The following is a 15,265-nucleotide window of genomic DNA, read 5'->3' as shown; positions in this document are numbered from 1 at the left end:
TGTACCACCATGCCGGACCATGTTACTGCTTTTTTATACTTTTTTAGTTCTGAGTTTTTTTATTTCATATTTGATACTGAAATTACATTTTGATTTAAAATTTACTCAGTCTCTACAAAGAAAATGGTAACTAGTAGTTCTTAAATAACATAATACAAAAAAGATTAAAAGTATGAAAATATTCTAGGGGTTGGAGAGATGGTACCAGAATTCAGTTCTCAGCACCCACTCTGGGCAAATCACAAATACCTGTAACCCATTTTTGGGGTCACCACAACATAAGGAACTGTATTAAAGGGTCATAGCACTAAGAAGGCTCAGGAAGGCTCAGGACCACTGCTCTAGAGGTTCCAGTACCCTCTTTTAGCCTCTGTGGATACCTGTGCTCGTGTGTGTGTGTGTGTGTGTGTGTGTGTGTGTGTGTGTAATATTTAAAAATAAATCTTTAAAATACATATATATTCTACCTCTAAACCACATCTTAGGCAAGACCAAGACAAAAAAACAAAACCGTTACATAAAATTCCATTTCTAGAAATATATACAGTATAATCAAGATTTATCTAGACAGATATGACATCTGAGTATAGCTTTATTATATGAACAAGTAGGAACAACTTAAGCAGACTTTTAATTATATAAACATATTAACTGAATACTTAAATTATATCTTTAAGTATATCAGACCAGCAATAGAGATAAGCCTGTTCTTACTCAAGAAATGGATATATGGACATGTGCAGGAAATACATGGGCACATGCAGGAAGTAATGGATATATACAGGAAGTATATGGGCACAGGCAGGAAGTTGCTTGCTTTCGTGTCTAGTGCTCCTGACAGACTCAAACAATGAGCAGGGTGTGGAGGCACAGCAGTTACCTCAGCAGTCAGGAGGCTGAAGCACCAAGAGCTCAAGTTCCAGGCTGTCCTGAGCTGCGTTATGAGACTAACAAAGTTAATAACCTGCCTTTTTGTGATCTGTCCTTGGACGGCTAAGAATATGAATTCTTAGTTTCATCTGCCTATTAGATACTATGATACAGTTCTAAAGTATTGTACATAGTTTACCTTCCTTTCATAAGTGAGTAGAGTTCATCTTATCATTTAAAGTTTTAAAAGGTTAGAAGAAATTGGGAGTTGAATTTTGTCATCCTCTAGTGATTAGTGACATGAGATAAGAGGAAAGAGGAAACAGAAGTACAGTATTGACATTTCAATAAAAATACTTTCATCCTTCTCTCAAGTTGTCATATCACACACATCAAATAAGTATAATTAAAGTTTATTGAGTGGTAAGCCCGGTGTGGTGGCGCACGCCTTTAATCCCAGCACTCTGGAGGCAGAGGCAGGTGGATCGCTGTGAGTTTGAGTCCAGCCTGGTCTACAAAGTAAGTCTAGGACAGCCAGGGCTACACAGAGAAACCCTGTCTGGGGGGAATTTTTTTTTTATTGAGTGGTAACAAGATTATACAATGTAATTGATTGTTTCATTTCTGTTTAGGAATAAAGAATAAAGTATATTTTTGCCTCAGCAAAAACTGCAAAGCTTGCCAAGGTGGTGCACACCTTTAATCCCAGCACTTGGGAGGCAGAGGCAGGCAGATCTCTGTGAGTTCGAGGCCAGCCTGGTCTACAGAATGAGTTCCAGGACATCCAGGGCTACACAGAGAAACCCTGTCTCAAAAAAACCCACTAAGTTAAATCAGCCAAGGGTGACCAATAGAATGAGTATTATTTTGATAATCAGGTTTTGGTTGGTTGGTTGGTTGTTGTTTTGAGTTTTAATTTTGTTACTTGGGCTTGAACCCAAGGTTTCATGAATGTTAGGCAAGCACTTCAACACCTGAGTGACATCCCCAGCTCAAAAGATTGAGGGGTTTTTTTGGTTTTGTTTTTGTTTTTCTGCCTGTTGTAGTTGGTTAGTTGGGGTGTCTGTGTATATGTGTGTGTGTGAGAGGGAGAGAGAGAGCACGCGAGTGAGTGAGTGAGCACTGATTTGTTTCACTTGCATGAAGTGGAATAAATTTATATTACTCTCCTTTTTTAGTGAAAACTGTAACCTAAAAATAGAAATTTCTATAGACAGACATGCATCCCCTCTATTCAGCATCTGAATAGCATGTAGTGAGTTAGGTTATTCAAATGCCCAGTGAGTCTGTGAAGCCATGAAGAACATCGCTTGGCAGCAGGAGGTACAGATTAAACCGTGAGAGTCCATGACACGCCCACCAGAGTGAGTAAAGCTGAAAAAGTCCATGCGCTGTGGAGTAACAGCCTCCAGGTTTGCAAGCATGCGGAGTGAGTAACCAGAGCAGGCACTCCTGGTAATGTGGAGACAGGCATCATGGCTGCTTTTGGTCAGAACCTGATGAAGATCAGTGTGCGCCCCAGGACCCAGTTAGATGCACAGGGACTTGTGACCCGAGAAACTCCTAGCAGCGTATTCCCAGTGTCTGAACAGGAAACATCCAGCCTAGCCATCAAGAGGCCGGTGGATGAATTTTGCTAGTCTCATGCATGAGAATACTTTGTGGCTATGAGAAAGAGATCCTGCCACATGCAATACCATGCAAAACTGTAGGGATGACGCTGAGTAAAAGAGGTCGTCTGTACGAGTACAGCTGGGGCTGGAAGGTAGTTCAGTTAGTGACGTGGCTGGCTTTCAGGCCAGAGGCCCTGAGTTAGACCTCCAGCACCCACATGCACAGCTGGCCGTGACAGCACACACCTGTGGGAGATGGAACAAGGAAGCTCACTCTGCCTACTGGCCAGTCGGTCTAGCTGAAACAGTGGGCTCTAGGCTGGTAAGAGACCCTTTCTCAATTGGGGAAGACACTTGGCATCCACATGTATGAATGCTTGTGCACACCGAAGATTTTATACTCTGACTTCATGTGTGTGTGTGTGTATGTATTATGTAATTTGTTTGTTTGTTTTGTATAATTTATTTTTGTTGTTTTCAAGATGACATCTTGCCATTTTGCTCAGGCTAGTGTCGTTTTTTGGGCTGAAGGGACCACCCCAGCCTCAGCCTCTGAGCAGCTGGGGCTATGGCAGGCTGTTCTGTGTCCTTCAGTATTCTGCTCTCCATTTTCCATTTTTCAGTTGTATGCCTTGTTCTGTCTTAAAGTTGTCTTTTTCACCAGCCTTCATCTTTCTTACAGAGGTAGCTGAGGAGCTTGGGAGAGCTGCCTCCTCCTCATCTGTGGTCCCACACCTGCCTCGATTACCTCTACTTCCTTCCAAGACACGGACCCTGAAGAAGCAGGGGGAGAACAAAGAGAACGTAGATGGCGGCCTTGATGCCTGCGAGAGCCTGGCCTCCAGCTCAGCCCCAGGTAGGAGGGGTCAGAGCGGAAGGCACCCCTGAAGAACCAGGCTGTGGTGCTCGTAGGCCTCGGCCCCACACAGCTGCCGCCAGCTCTGTGTTCTCAACCCCTAGCTCCAGGGTAGAGGACACAGTGCATCTGTATTCTAGAGAAGGGACCAACAAGTGTCACCACTAATGTCCATATATGACACAGTTGGAACACTGTCACTGAATCTGACATTTAATAAATGCAGACAGAGCTTTCTAATTTGGCAATGCTAACTGGCTTGCCTCTTGTCTTTCCTGTTACTGATTGGCCGTTTCTCAGCAGGGTTCATTAGAAGTGCACAGGCTTCCAGCGGGTCCCCAGCTCTGCCTCGAAAGCAAAGGGATAAGTCCCCCAGCAGCCTCTTAGAAGACGCCAAAGAGACATGCTTCACCAGGGATAGGAAGGGAGGCTTCTTCAGCTCCTTCATGAAGAAGAGAAATGCCCCCACGCCCCCTAAACGCAGCAGCTCCTTTCGAGAAATGGAGAATCAGCCCCACAAGAAATACGAACTCACGGGTAACTTCTCATCTGTTGCTTCTCTTCAGCATGCTGATGGGTTCTCTTTCGCTCCCGGCCAGCAAGAGTCGAATCTGGTGCCAGCCAAGTGCTATGGGGGGAGCTTTGCCCAGAGGAACCTCTGTAATGACGACAGTGGTGGGGGTGGGGGCAGTGGCACTGCTGGGGGTGGGTGGTCTGGGATCACAGGCTTCTTTACACCACGCTTAATCAAAAAGACACTGGGCTTGCGAGCAGGTAAACCCACAGCCAGTGATGACGCTTCCAAGCCTTTTCCGAGGTCAAACTCTACATCTTCCATGTCCTCAGGGCTTCCAGAGCAGGATAGGATGGCAATGACCCTTCCCAGGAACTGCCAGAGGGCCAAGCTCCAGCTGGAAAGGACAGTGTCCACCTCTTCTCAACCAGAAGAGAATGTGGACAGGGCTAATGACATGCTTCCAAAAAAGGCTGAGGAAGGTGCTGCTCCAGCCAGGGAGAGACCAAAAGCCAAACTATTGCCCAGAGGAGCCACAGCTCTTCCCCTGAGAGGCCCTGATCCAGCCACCACAGAGAGTGACTCTCCAGGGGTAGGGGTGGCTGGGGTGGCAGCTGCGCCCAAAGGCAAGGAAAGGAATGGTGGGACGCGACTTGGAGTCGCTGGAGTCCCAGAGGATGGAGAGCAGCCAGGCTGGTCTTCTCCAGCCAAGGCTGTAGCTGTCCTCCCAACCACTCACAACCACAAAGTGCCAGTCCTTATCTCACCCACTCTGAAACACACTCCAGCTGATGTGCAGCTCATTGGCACAGACTCTCAGGGGAACAAATTCAAGCTCTTATCTGAGCATCAGGTCCCATCCTCTGGAGACAAGGACCGACCCCGTCGTGTAAAACCAAAGTGTGCCCCACCCCCACCACCAGTGATGAGACTACTGCAGCATCCGTCCACGTGCTCAGACCCCGAGGAGGAGCTGGCTGCCCCGGCTGCAGGACAGCACACTGCAGAAGCCCAGGAGGGAGGAAAAAAGGCAGCTCCAGGGCCAGTGCCCAGCAGTGGGAAACCTGGGAGGCCAGTGATGCCTCCACCCCAAGTGCCTTTGCCCACATCTTCCATCTCGCCAGCCAAAATGGCCAATGGCACAGCAGGTACTAAGGTGGCCCTGAGAAAAACAAAACAGGCAGCTGAGAAAATGTCAGCTGACAAAATCAGCAAAGAGGCCCTGCTGGAGTGTGCCGACCTACTGTCCAGTGCGATCACGGAACCTGTGCCCAATAGCCAACTGGTAGACACTGGGCACCAGCTGCTCGACTACTGCTCAGGGTATGTGGACTGCATCCCTCAGACTCGCAACAAATTTGCCTTCCGAGAGGCTGTGAGCAAACTGGAACTTAGCCTACAGGAGCTGCAGGTGTCTTCCACATCTGCTGGTGTGCCTGGGACAAACCCTGTCCTTAATAACTTATTGTCATGTGTACAGGAAATTAGCGATGTGGTGCAGAGGTAGCCATGTCAGCCTGGTGGGAAAATGCACACATTCTGAGGGGAGAGGGAAGGGACTCGTTTTCCTGTGTTCTTGTTTTCGAAAGTGAAAGACTGATACTTGAGTGTGTTTGTGTGAAGTACCTCAAATCCCTGCGCGCTCACGTTTACAGGTTCATCTCAAAATGGCAAAAAGGAAGTCACAGAAGTAGATAAGAAGTCAATTTGGTACATCAGGGCAGTGTGGACAGAGTTGGAAACTGCACTGGGAGGAAGGGAGCATCATGTGTACATCATAAGAAAGCGCAGCCCCTCCTATTTGGAACGGCCTGTGGCGGTCCACAGTTCTGTGTCACAAAATGGGCCTTCACCTGGCAGGTCCTGGGGTTGGTTGTGTTTGAGTTTGCCCTGCAAATTTGGGGAACAGAAGAAAGCAATGTGAGGGACATAGCAGATGTTTTCCTCAAGGCTGTTGGTCTTGCTTCCATGGGTCATTGCTGCTGTAGCAAGAACTGCAAATTAGATTGCTAGCCTACTCCTGAGAAACATGGCCCATTCCGTCTGCTTTTGTCCTGTTTGCCAGGGGTGCTGGTGCAAGGAGTATAGAGTGCAAGGGAAGTATAGTCCGATTGACACCTCCAAAACTCCATGGAGTCAGTTCTCCCACTCTTCTAGCATGCTACTTCCTAGCGGGCAGTGTCCACTTGCTGCTAGTGGGTGGCTCTCTGTAAACCATGGGCATGGGGGCCGCCTTGTGGCTCTTCTCTGTCCCTTGCTGGGCAGGCTGTCTTACTTTATTTTTGGCAGCATTCAGGGCATTACCCAGCAGTGATGGTGAAGAGAGTGGTCCCTACAGGTCCTCATAGGAGAGACCTTCTAGGTCCCTGAATACTGACATAATGGCCACTTGAGCAGCTATATGTATCCTTTTGTTAATTAAAATCCCAAGCAGATACAGTACCTTTTTGAAACTGGCTGGCCCAGAGGCCTGAGAGGAGCTTGCTTAATCCACATGGCTACTTGTACCTTTCCCATCCTTAATACCTTAAACTTCTCTGGGTGGACAGTAGGGGGCATCGCTTTCACTAAGGGCTTGCCTCCAGAGTTTCATTCGCATGGTCCTTTTCTTTGCTCACATATCCCCAACCCCTTGTTGCACTTGGAGTGTGTGTTGGGTATATACTTATTTATTTTGTCCTTTCATCTCTATTTTAATAGTGCATAATAGAAGGAGGTTATTTTCAGGGAGCACCAATTAGACCCAGAAACTTAAGAGTTTAACCTGCAAATAGGTTTTGCCTTTGAAGAATGGGCATTTCCCTCCCCTGCTTACAGTTATGGGAGCAAATGGAGAAATATGGAACAGAACATTAGTAGGTTACATATTATTGATGGTTTTGGTGCTGGGCGTAATTATGGTTATTGATTTTATTTTTATTTTATTTTTTTAATTTTGTGAACACCTCTTTTGTTCTTTAAAGAGAACCCAAAACAAAAATGTTGTGATTTTTTCTTCTTCCAACGGAGTATTAATGTGGGAAGATGGGAATTCAGCACTGAGCAGCGTTTTCTTCCTGACTGTCATTGATCGGCTGTCAAGTCGAGTCGCTGCCCCATCTTTTGATCTATTAATTGGAGATAATAGCCCACGTTCTCAAGAGTGTTTTGCAGGCTGATATATAGCTCCCTTTGAGAGCCTCTCTGGAAAACTCTTTACTTAGTGTTATTACGTTGGGTCACTTTTCATTCTCTTTGCTGAATCACAAATAAGAAACTTTAGAACTGCTGTGCTTACAGAATCCTAAGGGGAAACTATTTCAAGTTGCATTTAGCATCCCTGACCAAAGGAGACATTTAGTTTTCATTAGAAAGAAAGGAACCATGGATGCGTATCCCTGCTGCTCCAGAAGGCTCATGGTAAGAGGAGGCTGGGGATGGAGGAGACAGCCCCTGCAGGGTTAGTGTGCTCCACAGGCTAATGCCCCCGTAGTCGCTGCAAGAGAATTCTCCCGCCTTCCTCACCTCTCCCCGACGTTGGATGCACCCATAAACTTGAATTTATTTAAGCACTTAGCTCTGTACAGGTAATGAGTGGAAAGCTAAAGTGGGAGGCCATTGTCAATGCTGCTTTTTTAGCGTTTCCCTTGTGGGATGTGGATGTCTGAGGGGATGGGTGTCGTTTTCAGGATTGGGTCTTGTTCTGTTTGCTTGTTGTCGGTTTTCCCTTCAGAGTTGTGAAAACAGGCTTGGAGAAGCACCGCTGAGTGTCTCAGCTCTGCTCTCCTCAGTCTGAAGCACCAAGTCAAGGCCGTTCTCACGAGTCCTGTCCTGCCCACTACATCCTGTCCTCACCACATCCCTGAGTTGAACTGATTTTTCTCTCAGCACTGTCAGGAGTAGCGTTGACTGTTGTGGCACACTCTCTCCACATGACCAGGAACTGTGGAGTTGTCAGGGATTGAGGCCTCAGGCCATGGAGGCACTGTCAACTTGTTATGAAAGAATTTATTTAGGGTTGTCTTGTATCTACCAGCAAGGGACCAGCTTAGAAAAAAGAAAAAATATCAGCAAATTAAAAAGTTTGCATCTAAAGCAGAGAAAACTGCTTTTTGCAAACTGAAAAATGTAATATATTGCCTAAAAACAAAGCAGATGGCAAGAGAGAAAGCTGCTGTTCAGGGGTGTCTGGCCGTTCCTCAAGCTGTTTAGTCTGTGCACATCTCTGGATTGCCACAGCTTGACTGCTTTCATATGCGAGTCTTGTGATTTCAGCTGGGCTTCCCACCTAAACATGGAGTGCTCTATATTGAATATATCCTAATTATGCTTTACAGGAAGCTTTTTTTAAGCAGCTTTGGGTACAATTATATTTCACAGTTTTAGGTGATTCCCACAGTGACATTCAGAGAGAGACCTTAACATTGGCCCTTCATAAAAGATGTGTTTTGGGTGAGTTTAACTGAATTGAACACGCTAACGCTGTGTGATTGTCGTGTAAGAAACTGATTTGGTCGTTTTCAAGATGGCGTCTGTATAAGGTGCCCAGTGAGCACATGGTGGGTGTTAACCCAGGAGCACACAGTAGTCCTCTAGAGGGGCCAGAGAGCATGGCTGTTGCTGGTCATGGGGCGTCAGTGGTAGAGCTGCGGCTAGAACTCAGGAGTCCTGACATTGTGGCATCTCTCCACACTTGCTGCCTTGTGAGATGCTCAGCTAGACAATCCTTCTGCATAGTGCTGCACACTTGAGAGCACAGGCCCAGGCAGGCCCTGCCCAAGAGGGCCTTGGAGCAGTGTGGCCGGCAAGCCTTTAGTTACGAGGCGAACATAGCACCATTCTTCTAGACCTCAGCCACAGAACCTGCACTTTGTAGTTGAAGAGTACCACCTCAGTTGTTTAAAGACAAGAAACGAAAAACCTAATCCCACATTCCTTTTTGTTTAGAAAGAAACTAGTGTCATTTTAATGAGATAGTGTGTGTGAAGGCACCTTGAGAAATCAAATGCAATCAAGCTGAACAGTTGTGTTCTGAATGTCTATAGAGGATGAGCTGGCCTGGACCAGCAGCTGGAGCATCACCCCTCTAGTCTGGTGCAGATGTGTATTTGAAACTGCTAAATGAATATGTAGAGATACTGCAAATGGTTGCTAAACCTTCAGAGCTGAAGATCTTCAGAAAATTGGGGACCAGTTTTTTTGGTTTAATTCTCATCTTTAAGAAGTAGTCAAGTGACGGCACGTGATCCCAGCAGTAAAGATGCTAAGGCCAGACCAGCCTGGGCCACAGACTGAGACTTGGGGGGATGAGGGTAGTTGTTACTCCCTTTGGAGCTCAGCAGCTCTTCCGGGCCTTGACTGGAAAATGAAGGCCCTCTTTCTCTGGAGCAGTGGTCCAGCACATGCTCAGCTCCTGGTGTCCTTGCTGTGGTGGGAGCAGACTCATTTCCTGTCCCTGTTGACAGTATCTTTTAAAAACACGTCCTGGGGGCTCGGAAGGGTTGGGGGTAGAAGACTGATGTACTTGGAGACTTTCTAGAATTTTTCTATCAGTTATAAATTACTTTCACATTTGTCATCTCTCCTTTAAAAAAAAAAGTAGCTGAGCTTAGATTATCTGTTAGACTATCACATACGCAAGTCAGTCACGTGGCGGTGGCTTACATGCAGCTTCATTCTGCTCTGACCTCTCCATAGTCATTTTTCTACCTCTGCTGGTGATATCATTGTCGTCAGTAGGCTGTATCTTGAGGGGAGTTGGTATCGGGTTGAGAGTCATCTTTATTTCTGTACTTAGTGATCTGTTTCATCATCTTGCATGCTCCATCTGCGTCTGGGATCCACCTTTATGCCCTCAGCATCTGCTATGGCCAGTACTTTTTATATTTCCTGTCAGCTACCTTAGCTTCATCAAGCCGGTAGCCCAGTTCTTTGGAATTGTTTGTTTCTGTTTGGGTTTTGTGGGCATGCAGAATCCTAGAGTAAGGCAGCTCCAAGGGACCCAGTGCACAGACTCACAGAGGCAGCCCAAGGGTTCCCATGGCTCCTGTGCTGCCATCGCCTCTAAAACTTGGCCTATTCCAGAGTCTTGTGCATCGAGTTTCCAGCGTAGCGGTCAGTAATGCTTGGAGTGGTGGTTCCTGTCACCTGCATGGGTCAGCACAGCACAGCGGCCCAACTTCACTGTGGTCCTGCTACTGAGGAGGCTGGCTCGGCTCGCAGTGCTCGAGAGCACGGGCAGCTGATCTTGGCTCCAGTTGTCTTTGTAAGGCTGCTGCTTTGTATGCCACATGTTCCTGTTCCATTGTGATAATAACTTTCCTTTTGGACTAGCTCCCTGGGTGTCCCTGGAGGATATGGTCTGGGCAGTTTATCTTGATTAGAGGCTGCCAGACGTCATCCTTAGAGGTTTGTACCTTCAAAGATGGTTTTCACGAAATGCAAACTGGCAGATTGCTGCTGCACCTTTCTCAAGCCCTGTGTGATGAGCTGAGGGAAGGAGGCCCCTTCTGGACCTGTCCTCCCCTCCTCACACACTTCCTTTTCTCCATGTATACCTGTAAATCTGAGACTGTTTACCCCTCCTACGTAATAATATTCTTATTTCCCTGGTGCTGAATGCCTGAACACAGTAGCAGAACCCTGTTAGCCAGAGAGGACAGGTGAGTGGCACACTGAGTGGGTGGCTGCACATCTGCCATCATCTTAAGGACTGAGCGTTAGAGCACAGACCTTAACCCTTAGCTCACAGCAGAGGGATTGTCAAATGCCGACAAGGTAGTCAAAGGAAAACGAAGTATTCGGTGAGTGGAGCTTGCTTAGGCTTGTTTGTGAGCCTCTGAATAGGATTTAACATCTTGTTTTTAGTGACCATACAATTTAGGGCAAGTGGAACTTAAAATTTTCATATACGTAAGTTCCTAGTTTTCAGCAGTTACAAAATAACAAGCTCACTATTGAGTGAGGATCCTGCAGTGGGCTGCAGTGCTCCAGGGCCATTAGTTCCCACACTCTGTTGGTGTTGCTAAGACCCATGCCGTGCATTGTGAATGGCGAGAGTGTTGGTGTCAGGGCCACGTCATCATCATCTCCGTGGCCAGCTTCCACGATAGCACTTGAACTTCACCAGAAGTATTTCCTGAGACCCTGAGAAAATGAGAAGGTGAGGTACTTCCTGCAGCTCCTTATCTCCTCTCCCTGAGGGCAGACATGGTGGCCTGGGGAGCGAGCAGCCCTGAGCCGCTCCCTGAGCACACGGCACACACAAACCCCTTCTTTGTAGACCCTGCACTTTGCAATCTGATTCTGTAGTGACTATCAGTGGAGAAACAGCAGCTTTGTGCTTGCTTGGTAAAAATAAATTTGAACAGTTTGTGATGGTTGATAGAACTTTGTCCTAAAACTTGTTAATTCAGACTCTTTAAAACTCTAATGTTTATACCAAAGGTTACACTGCAGGCGTAGGTGGTGCACAGAGGGTGACACCCACAGTAGGCACTGTGTGCATTGCTAAAGGGACACAGTGCCCAGTGAGACCATATGGGATTTAACTAAAAAACGTCAGTCATGGGTCACACTACCACTGTTGTCGAGTATTTGTTCTTAATTGTTATTGTAATATATTTTCAATTGTTTTTCTAATTTAATTCTCTCACTCTGTTGTCTGACTGTGAACTGCTAACAGTGTTAAACTTGATGTAAATAAATGATGCCCTGGCAGGGACTGCTTCCTGCTGTGTCTCACAAGGTTTGCAAGTTGTGTTTTGTTTTAAATAAAGGTTGAAATATTTTATCGGCAAAGTGAGCTTGAGTTGGAGTATTTCTCCCAGGACTGAGTTGACAGGGAGCTAAGCAGATTTTCATAGGCATGCAACAGAGGATTGGTAAGCACCTTCTGGCACATGCTCTCTGGAGTATACACTGTGCTACAAATCCTCATTCTGTGATGAGTGTTGCACATACGGTACCTTCTTGAGCCTGGGCTGGCAGATACCAGGTAGGTAATGTGTGATATGTGTCTAACGGCAAAGGGCTACACAGAGACATTTAATTCTCTGAAAATCCATCCTGAGCACAACTGCAAATAGGTTTTTAAAGCGCCTTGAAACAGGTATTAAAATAGTAAGTATAGATCCTCAAAGAATAACCGTCTTACTCATAATTAACTTTCCCCCCCCATGTTTTTGAGACAGGGTCTCATTTTTCCTTCCCAAAGTGGCCCCAAACTTGCCATGCAACCAAAGATGACCTTGAACTTAGGATCCCCTGCTGGGGTTCCTGTTGTGTAGGGCCACATGCTGTTTATATGGGTGCTGGCATTCGAACCCAGGGCCTTCATCCATGGTAAGCCAGCTCTTAACACTTGAACCACAGTCCTAGGTCCAGGTATCTTTATGGCTCACTTGTGCACATTCCTTGAGAGTAGTGTGTCTCTCTAGCGTGCACACGGCAACAACCAGTGTTTACAATACCCATGACCTGGTTTCTTTGTGGTGGAAATATTCAGAATTTTATTCATTAGCTCTTTTGAAATACTCAGCAATACCATTAACCACTGTCGTCACCCACTGCAGTAAAACACCTGACTTGAGTTCTCTCACCTGGCTGTGGCTTCGTCACGGTAGCCACTGATGTTTTCACCATTGTCCCTCCTCTGTCCCCCAGCGTCAACCCAAGCATTGGTATACTCTCCTACGCCTCCATGAGATCAGTTTTTTTAACATTCCACACGAGTGGGGTCATGCAGTTTGTCCTTCTGTGCCTGGGTCATCTGAAGTAGCATAATGTCACCCATTGTGCATATGTACCTCTTCCGGATGCTGGGCCCTGTCATCTACTGGTGGAATCTCAGGCTGGCTCCACTGCATGCCTACCATGCAGAGCGCTGCCCTGAACATCAGTGCAGATAGCTGTCTGACATTCTGTTCTCACTTCCTGTAGTGAGGTTTGTGTTTATTTTTTCAATATTCCCCAAATTAGGTGTACACTAGGATATTATACATTATAGCCTATTTAAAGCAGTCCTTTTGAAAGTCTAATTTTAATGTGTGTAAGTTGGTTCTGGTTCTACAGCTTTGTAATAACTTTCACGTCAGGTAATATAGTACAGCCGTATTATTTTTGTCCCAAGATTCCTTTGGCTACTTAAGGATCTTGCAGTTTCATACGAATTTGGGGATCATTTTTCTATTTGTGTAAAAAATGTCTTTATAGGCATTTCATTGATAGTATGGAACTTTACGCTGTTGAATCTTCTAGCTCTTAAACATGATTGTGTCTTCGGTCATTTTTATCATTGTGTACTTTTAGTTTTCAGTGTACAGCCATTTTATAGCCTTGGTTATTATTATAAATAAGACTGTCTTCTTGGTTTCCTTTTCAGAGAGTTGGCTCTTAGTATATAGACATAGTATTGATTTTAATTATCCTGCCCACACTTCCTAAGTGCTAGAATTAACAGATGTGTTCATCATTCATACCAGCTGTTGTTTGTTGAGTTTTTTGTTTTGTTTTTTTTCCCAACAGAGTTTCTCTGTATAACAGTCCTGGCTGTCCTGGGTCTTATAGACCAGGTTAGCCTAGAACTCATAGACATCTGCCTGCCTCTGCTGGGATTAAAGGCATGTGGCGCATTGCTTTTTTACTTGATTTGTTGGGCTTTATTTATTTATTTATTTATTTATTTATTTCTGGGTTTTCAAGACAGGGTTTCACTGTGTAGCTCTGGCTGTCCTGGAACTCACTCTAGACCAGGCTGGCCTTGTACTCAAGAGATCTGCCTGCCTCTTCCTCCTCAATGCTGGGATTAAAGGCGTATGTCACCACCACCTGCCAAGTAAGTTTTTGTTTGTTTGTTTGTTTGTTTAATCATGAGTTTTGTCAAGTGGTTTTTCTGCATCTATTGACCTGTCCATGTGGTTTTTACCTTTCATTTTGCTAGTGTGATAGATGGCATATAATGAATTACAGATGTTGAACCACACCCGGTTTGGTTGTATGTTTTGTTAAGGATTTTTGTATCTGTATTCATCAGGGATATCGGCTGTAGGTTTTTGGGTTTGGGGTGGAGGGTTATTGTTGGTTTTATTGGACTTAATTTATTTTATATCTTTGTCTGGTTTTGCTGTCGAGGTAATGCTCATGGATTGAGTTTGGAAGTACTCCTCTCCAATTTGGGGGGCAGATAGAACTGATATTTAGTGCTTGTTTGTCTAATGAAACCAACCTTTAGCTTCTAAACCCTTTTTCTCAGCCTCCTTAGTGCAGGGATTACTAATGAGTTTCACTACACCCAGGTTCTAACTATGTTTGTTTACTTATTTACTTACTATAAAGACAGGGTTTCTCTCTGTAGTCCTAGCTGTCCTGGAACTCGCTATGTAGACCAGGCTGGACTTGAACTTAGAGAAATCTGACTTCCTCTGGACTAAAAGGCATAAGCCACCATGTCCATCTCAGACTTTAGCTTTTTAAAAAGATTTCAGGGGAGGCTGGAGAGATGGCTCAGTGGTAGGAGCACTGACTGTTCTCCCAAAGGACCTGGGTTCAATTCCCATCAACTACATGGCAGCTCACAACTGTCTGTAACTCAAAGATCTGACACCCTCACACAGAAATACATGCAGGCAAAACACCAATGTACATAAAATTTAAAAAAAAAGTTTTTTTTTAAAGTAGATTTCAGCATGAAGCCATCAGGTCCTGAGCTTGCGTTTTTGTTTTTTGGGGGTTTTTGTTTTGTTTTGTTTTGTTGGGTTTTTTTGCTATAAGACTTTTCCTAATTATTGTCATATAATAATTGTTGAAAGTCTGTTCAGGCTGTCTGTTTCCTCAAGACTTAGCTTGTTGGTGTCTAATCACAATGGGTTTTTTGAATCCTTCATGTTTTTGTGATACCAGTAGTAATATCTCCTTTTCTGTTATTTGTATCTTCTCCCACCCACTGCTTCTCTTTTTCTTAGCTAGTAAAGGTCATGTTTATCTTACAAAAAAAGGAAGAACTATCAACCCTCTTACTGATCCTTGTTTTTGTCTTTAGTGTGCAGTCCAACGTCTTTATTTAAAAACAGGGTCTTGGGACTGAGGGTCAGTAGAGCGCTTGCCCAGCATGCAAGGAGCCCTGCGCCCAGCAGCAAATAAGTCCAGGTGTACTGGCACATGCCTGTACTTACAGCACTTGGAAGATGAAGGCAAAACAGTCAGTCCTTTAGGCAGTACATACTGAATTCAAAAACATTTTTGGTTATAGGAGACATTGTCTCAAAAAGGCAAGAAACAGTAAGACAAGGTCTTACTGTATAACCCCAGCCAGTCTCAAACTCACTAGACAGCCCAGGTTTTGTTGTTGTTGTTGTTTTGTGTTTTTTTGTTTTTGTTTTCTTTTCATTTTTGTTTTTCGAGACAGGGTTTCTCTGTGTAACAGCCCTGGCTGTC

At 45.2% G+C, this 15,265-nt stretch overlaps 1 protein-coding gene across 8 annotated transcripts in view; it reads left to right on the top strand.

The window, feature by feature from the left end:
* Positions 1-11,632, top strand: part of ABL2 (ABL proto-oncogene 2, non-receptor tyrosine kinase) — a 91,943-nt gene extending 80,311 nt beyond the window's left edge. For 3 of the 8 annotated variants that reach the window (XM_084772262.1, XM_084772265.1, XM_084772264.1), the window contains exons 11-12: positions 3,166-3,339; positions 3,640-11,632. In XM_084772262.1, the coding sequence (XP_084628388.1) occupies positions 3,166-3,339; positions 3,640-5,360 (1,895 nt within the window). In that variant the 3' untranslated portion in view covers positions 5,361-11,632. The remainder of the gene's footprint in view (positions 1-3,165; positions 3,340-3,639) is intronic. The other 5 variants (XM_084772267.1, XM_084772269.1, XM_084772263.1 and 2 more) reach the window with 3 other exon arrangements.
* The last annotated feature ends 3,633 nt before the right edge of the window (positions 11,633-15,265 follow it).

Source organism: Acomys minous (genome assembly GCF_964271855.1).
Source record: "Acomys minous genome assembly, chromosome: 1".
In the NCBI taxonomy this organism is placed as follows: domain Eukaryota; kingdom Metazoa; phylum Chordata; class Mammalia; order Rodentia; family Muridae; genus Acomys; species Acomys minous.
Note: the sequence above shows the minus strand (reverse complement) of the source record. Positions and strands in the feature narration are given on the sequence as shown.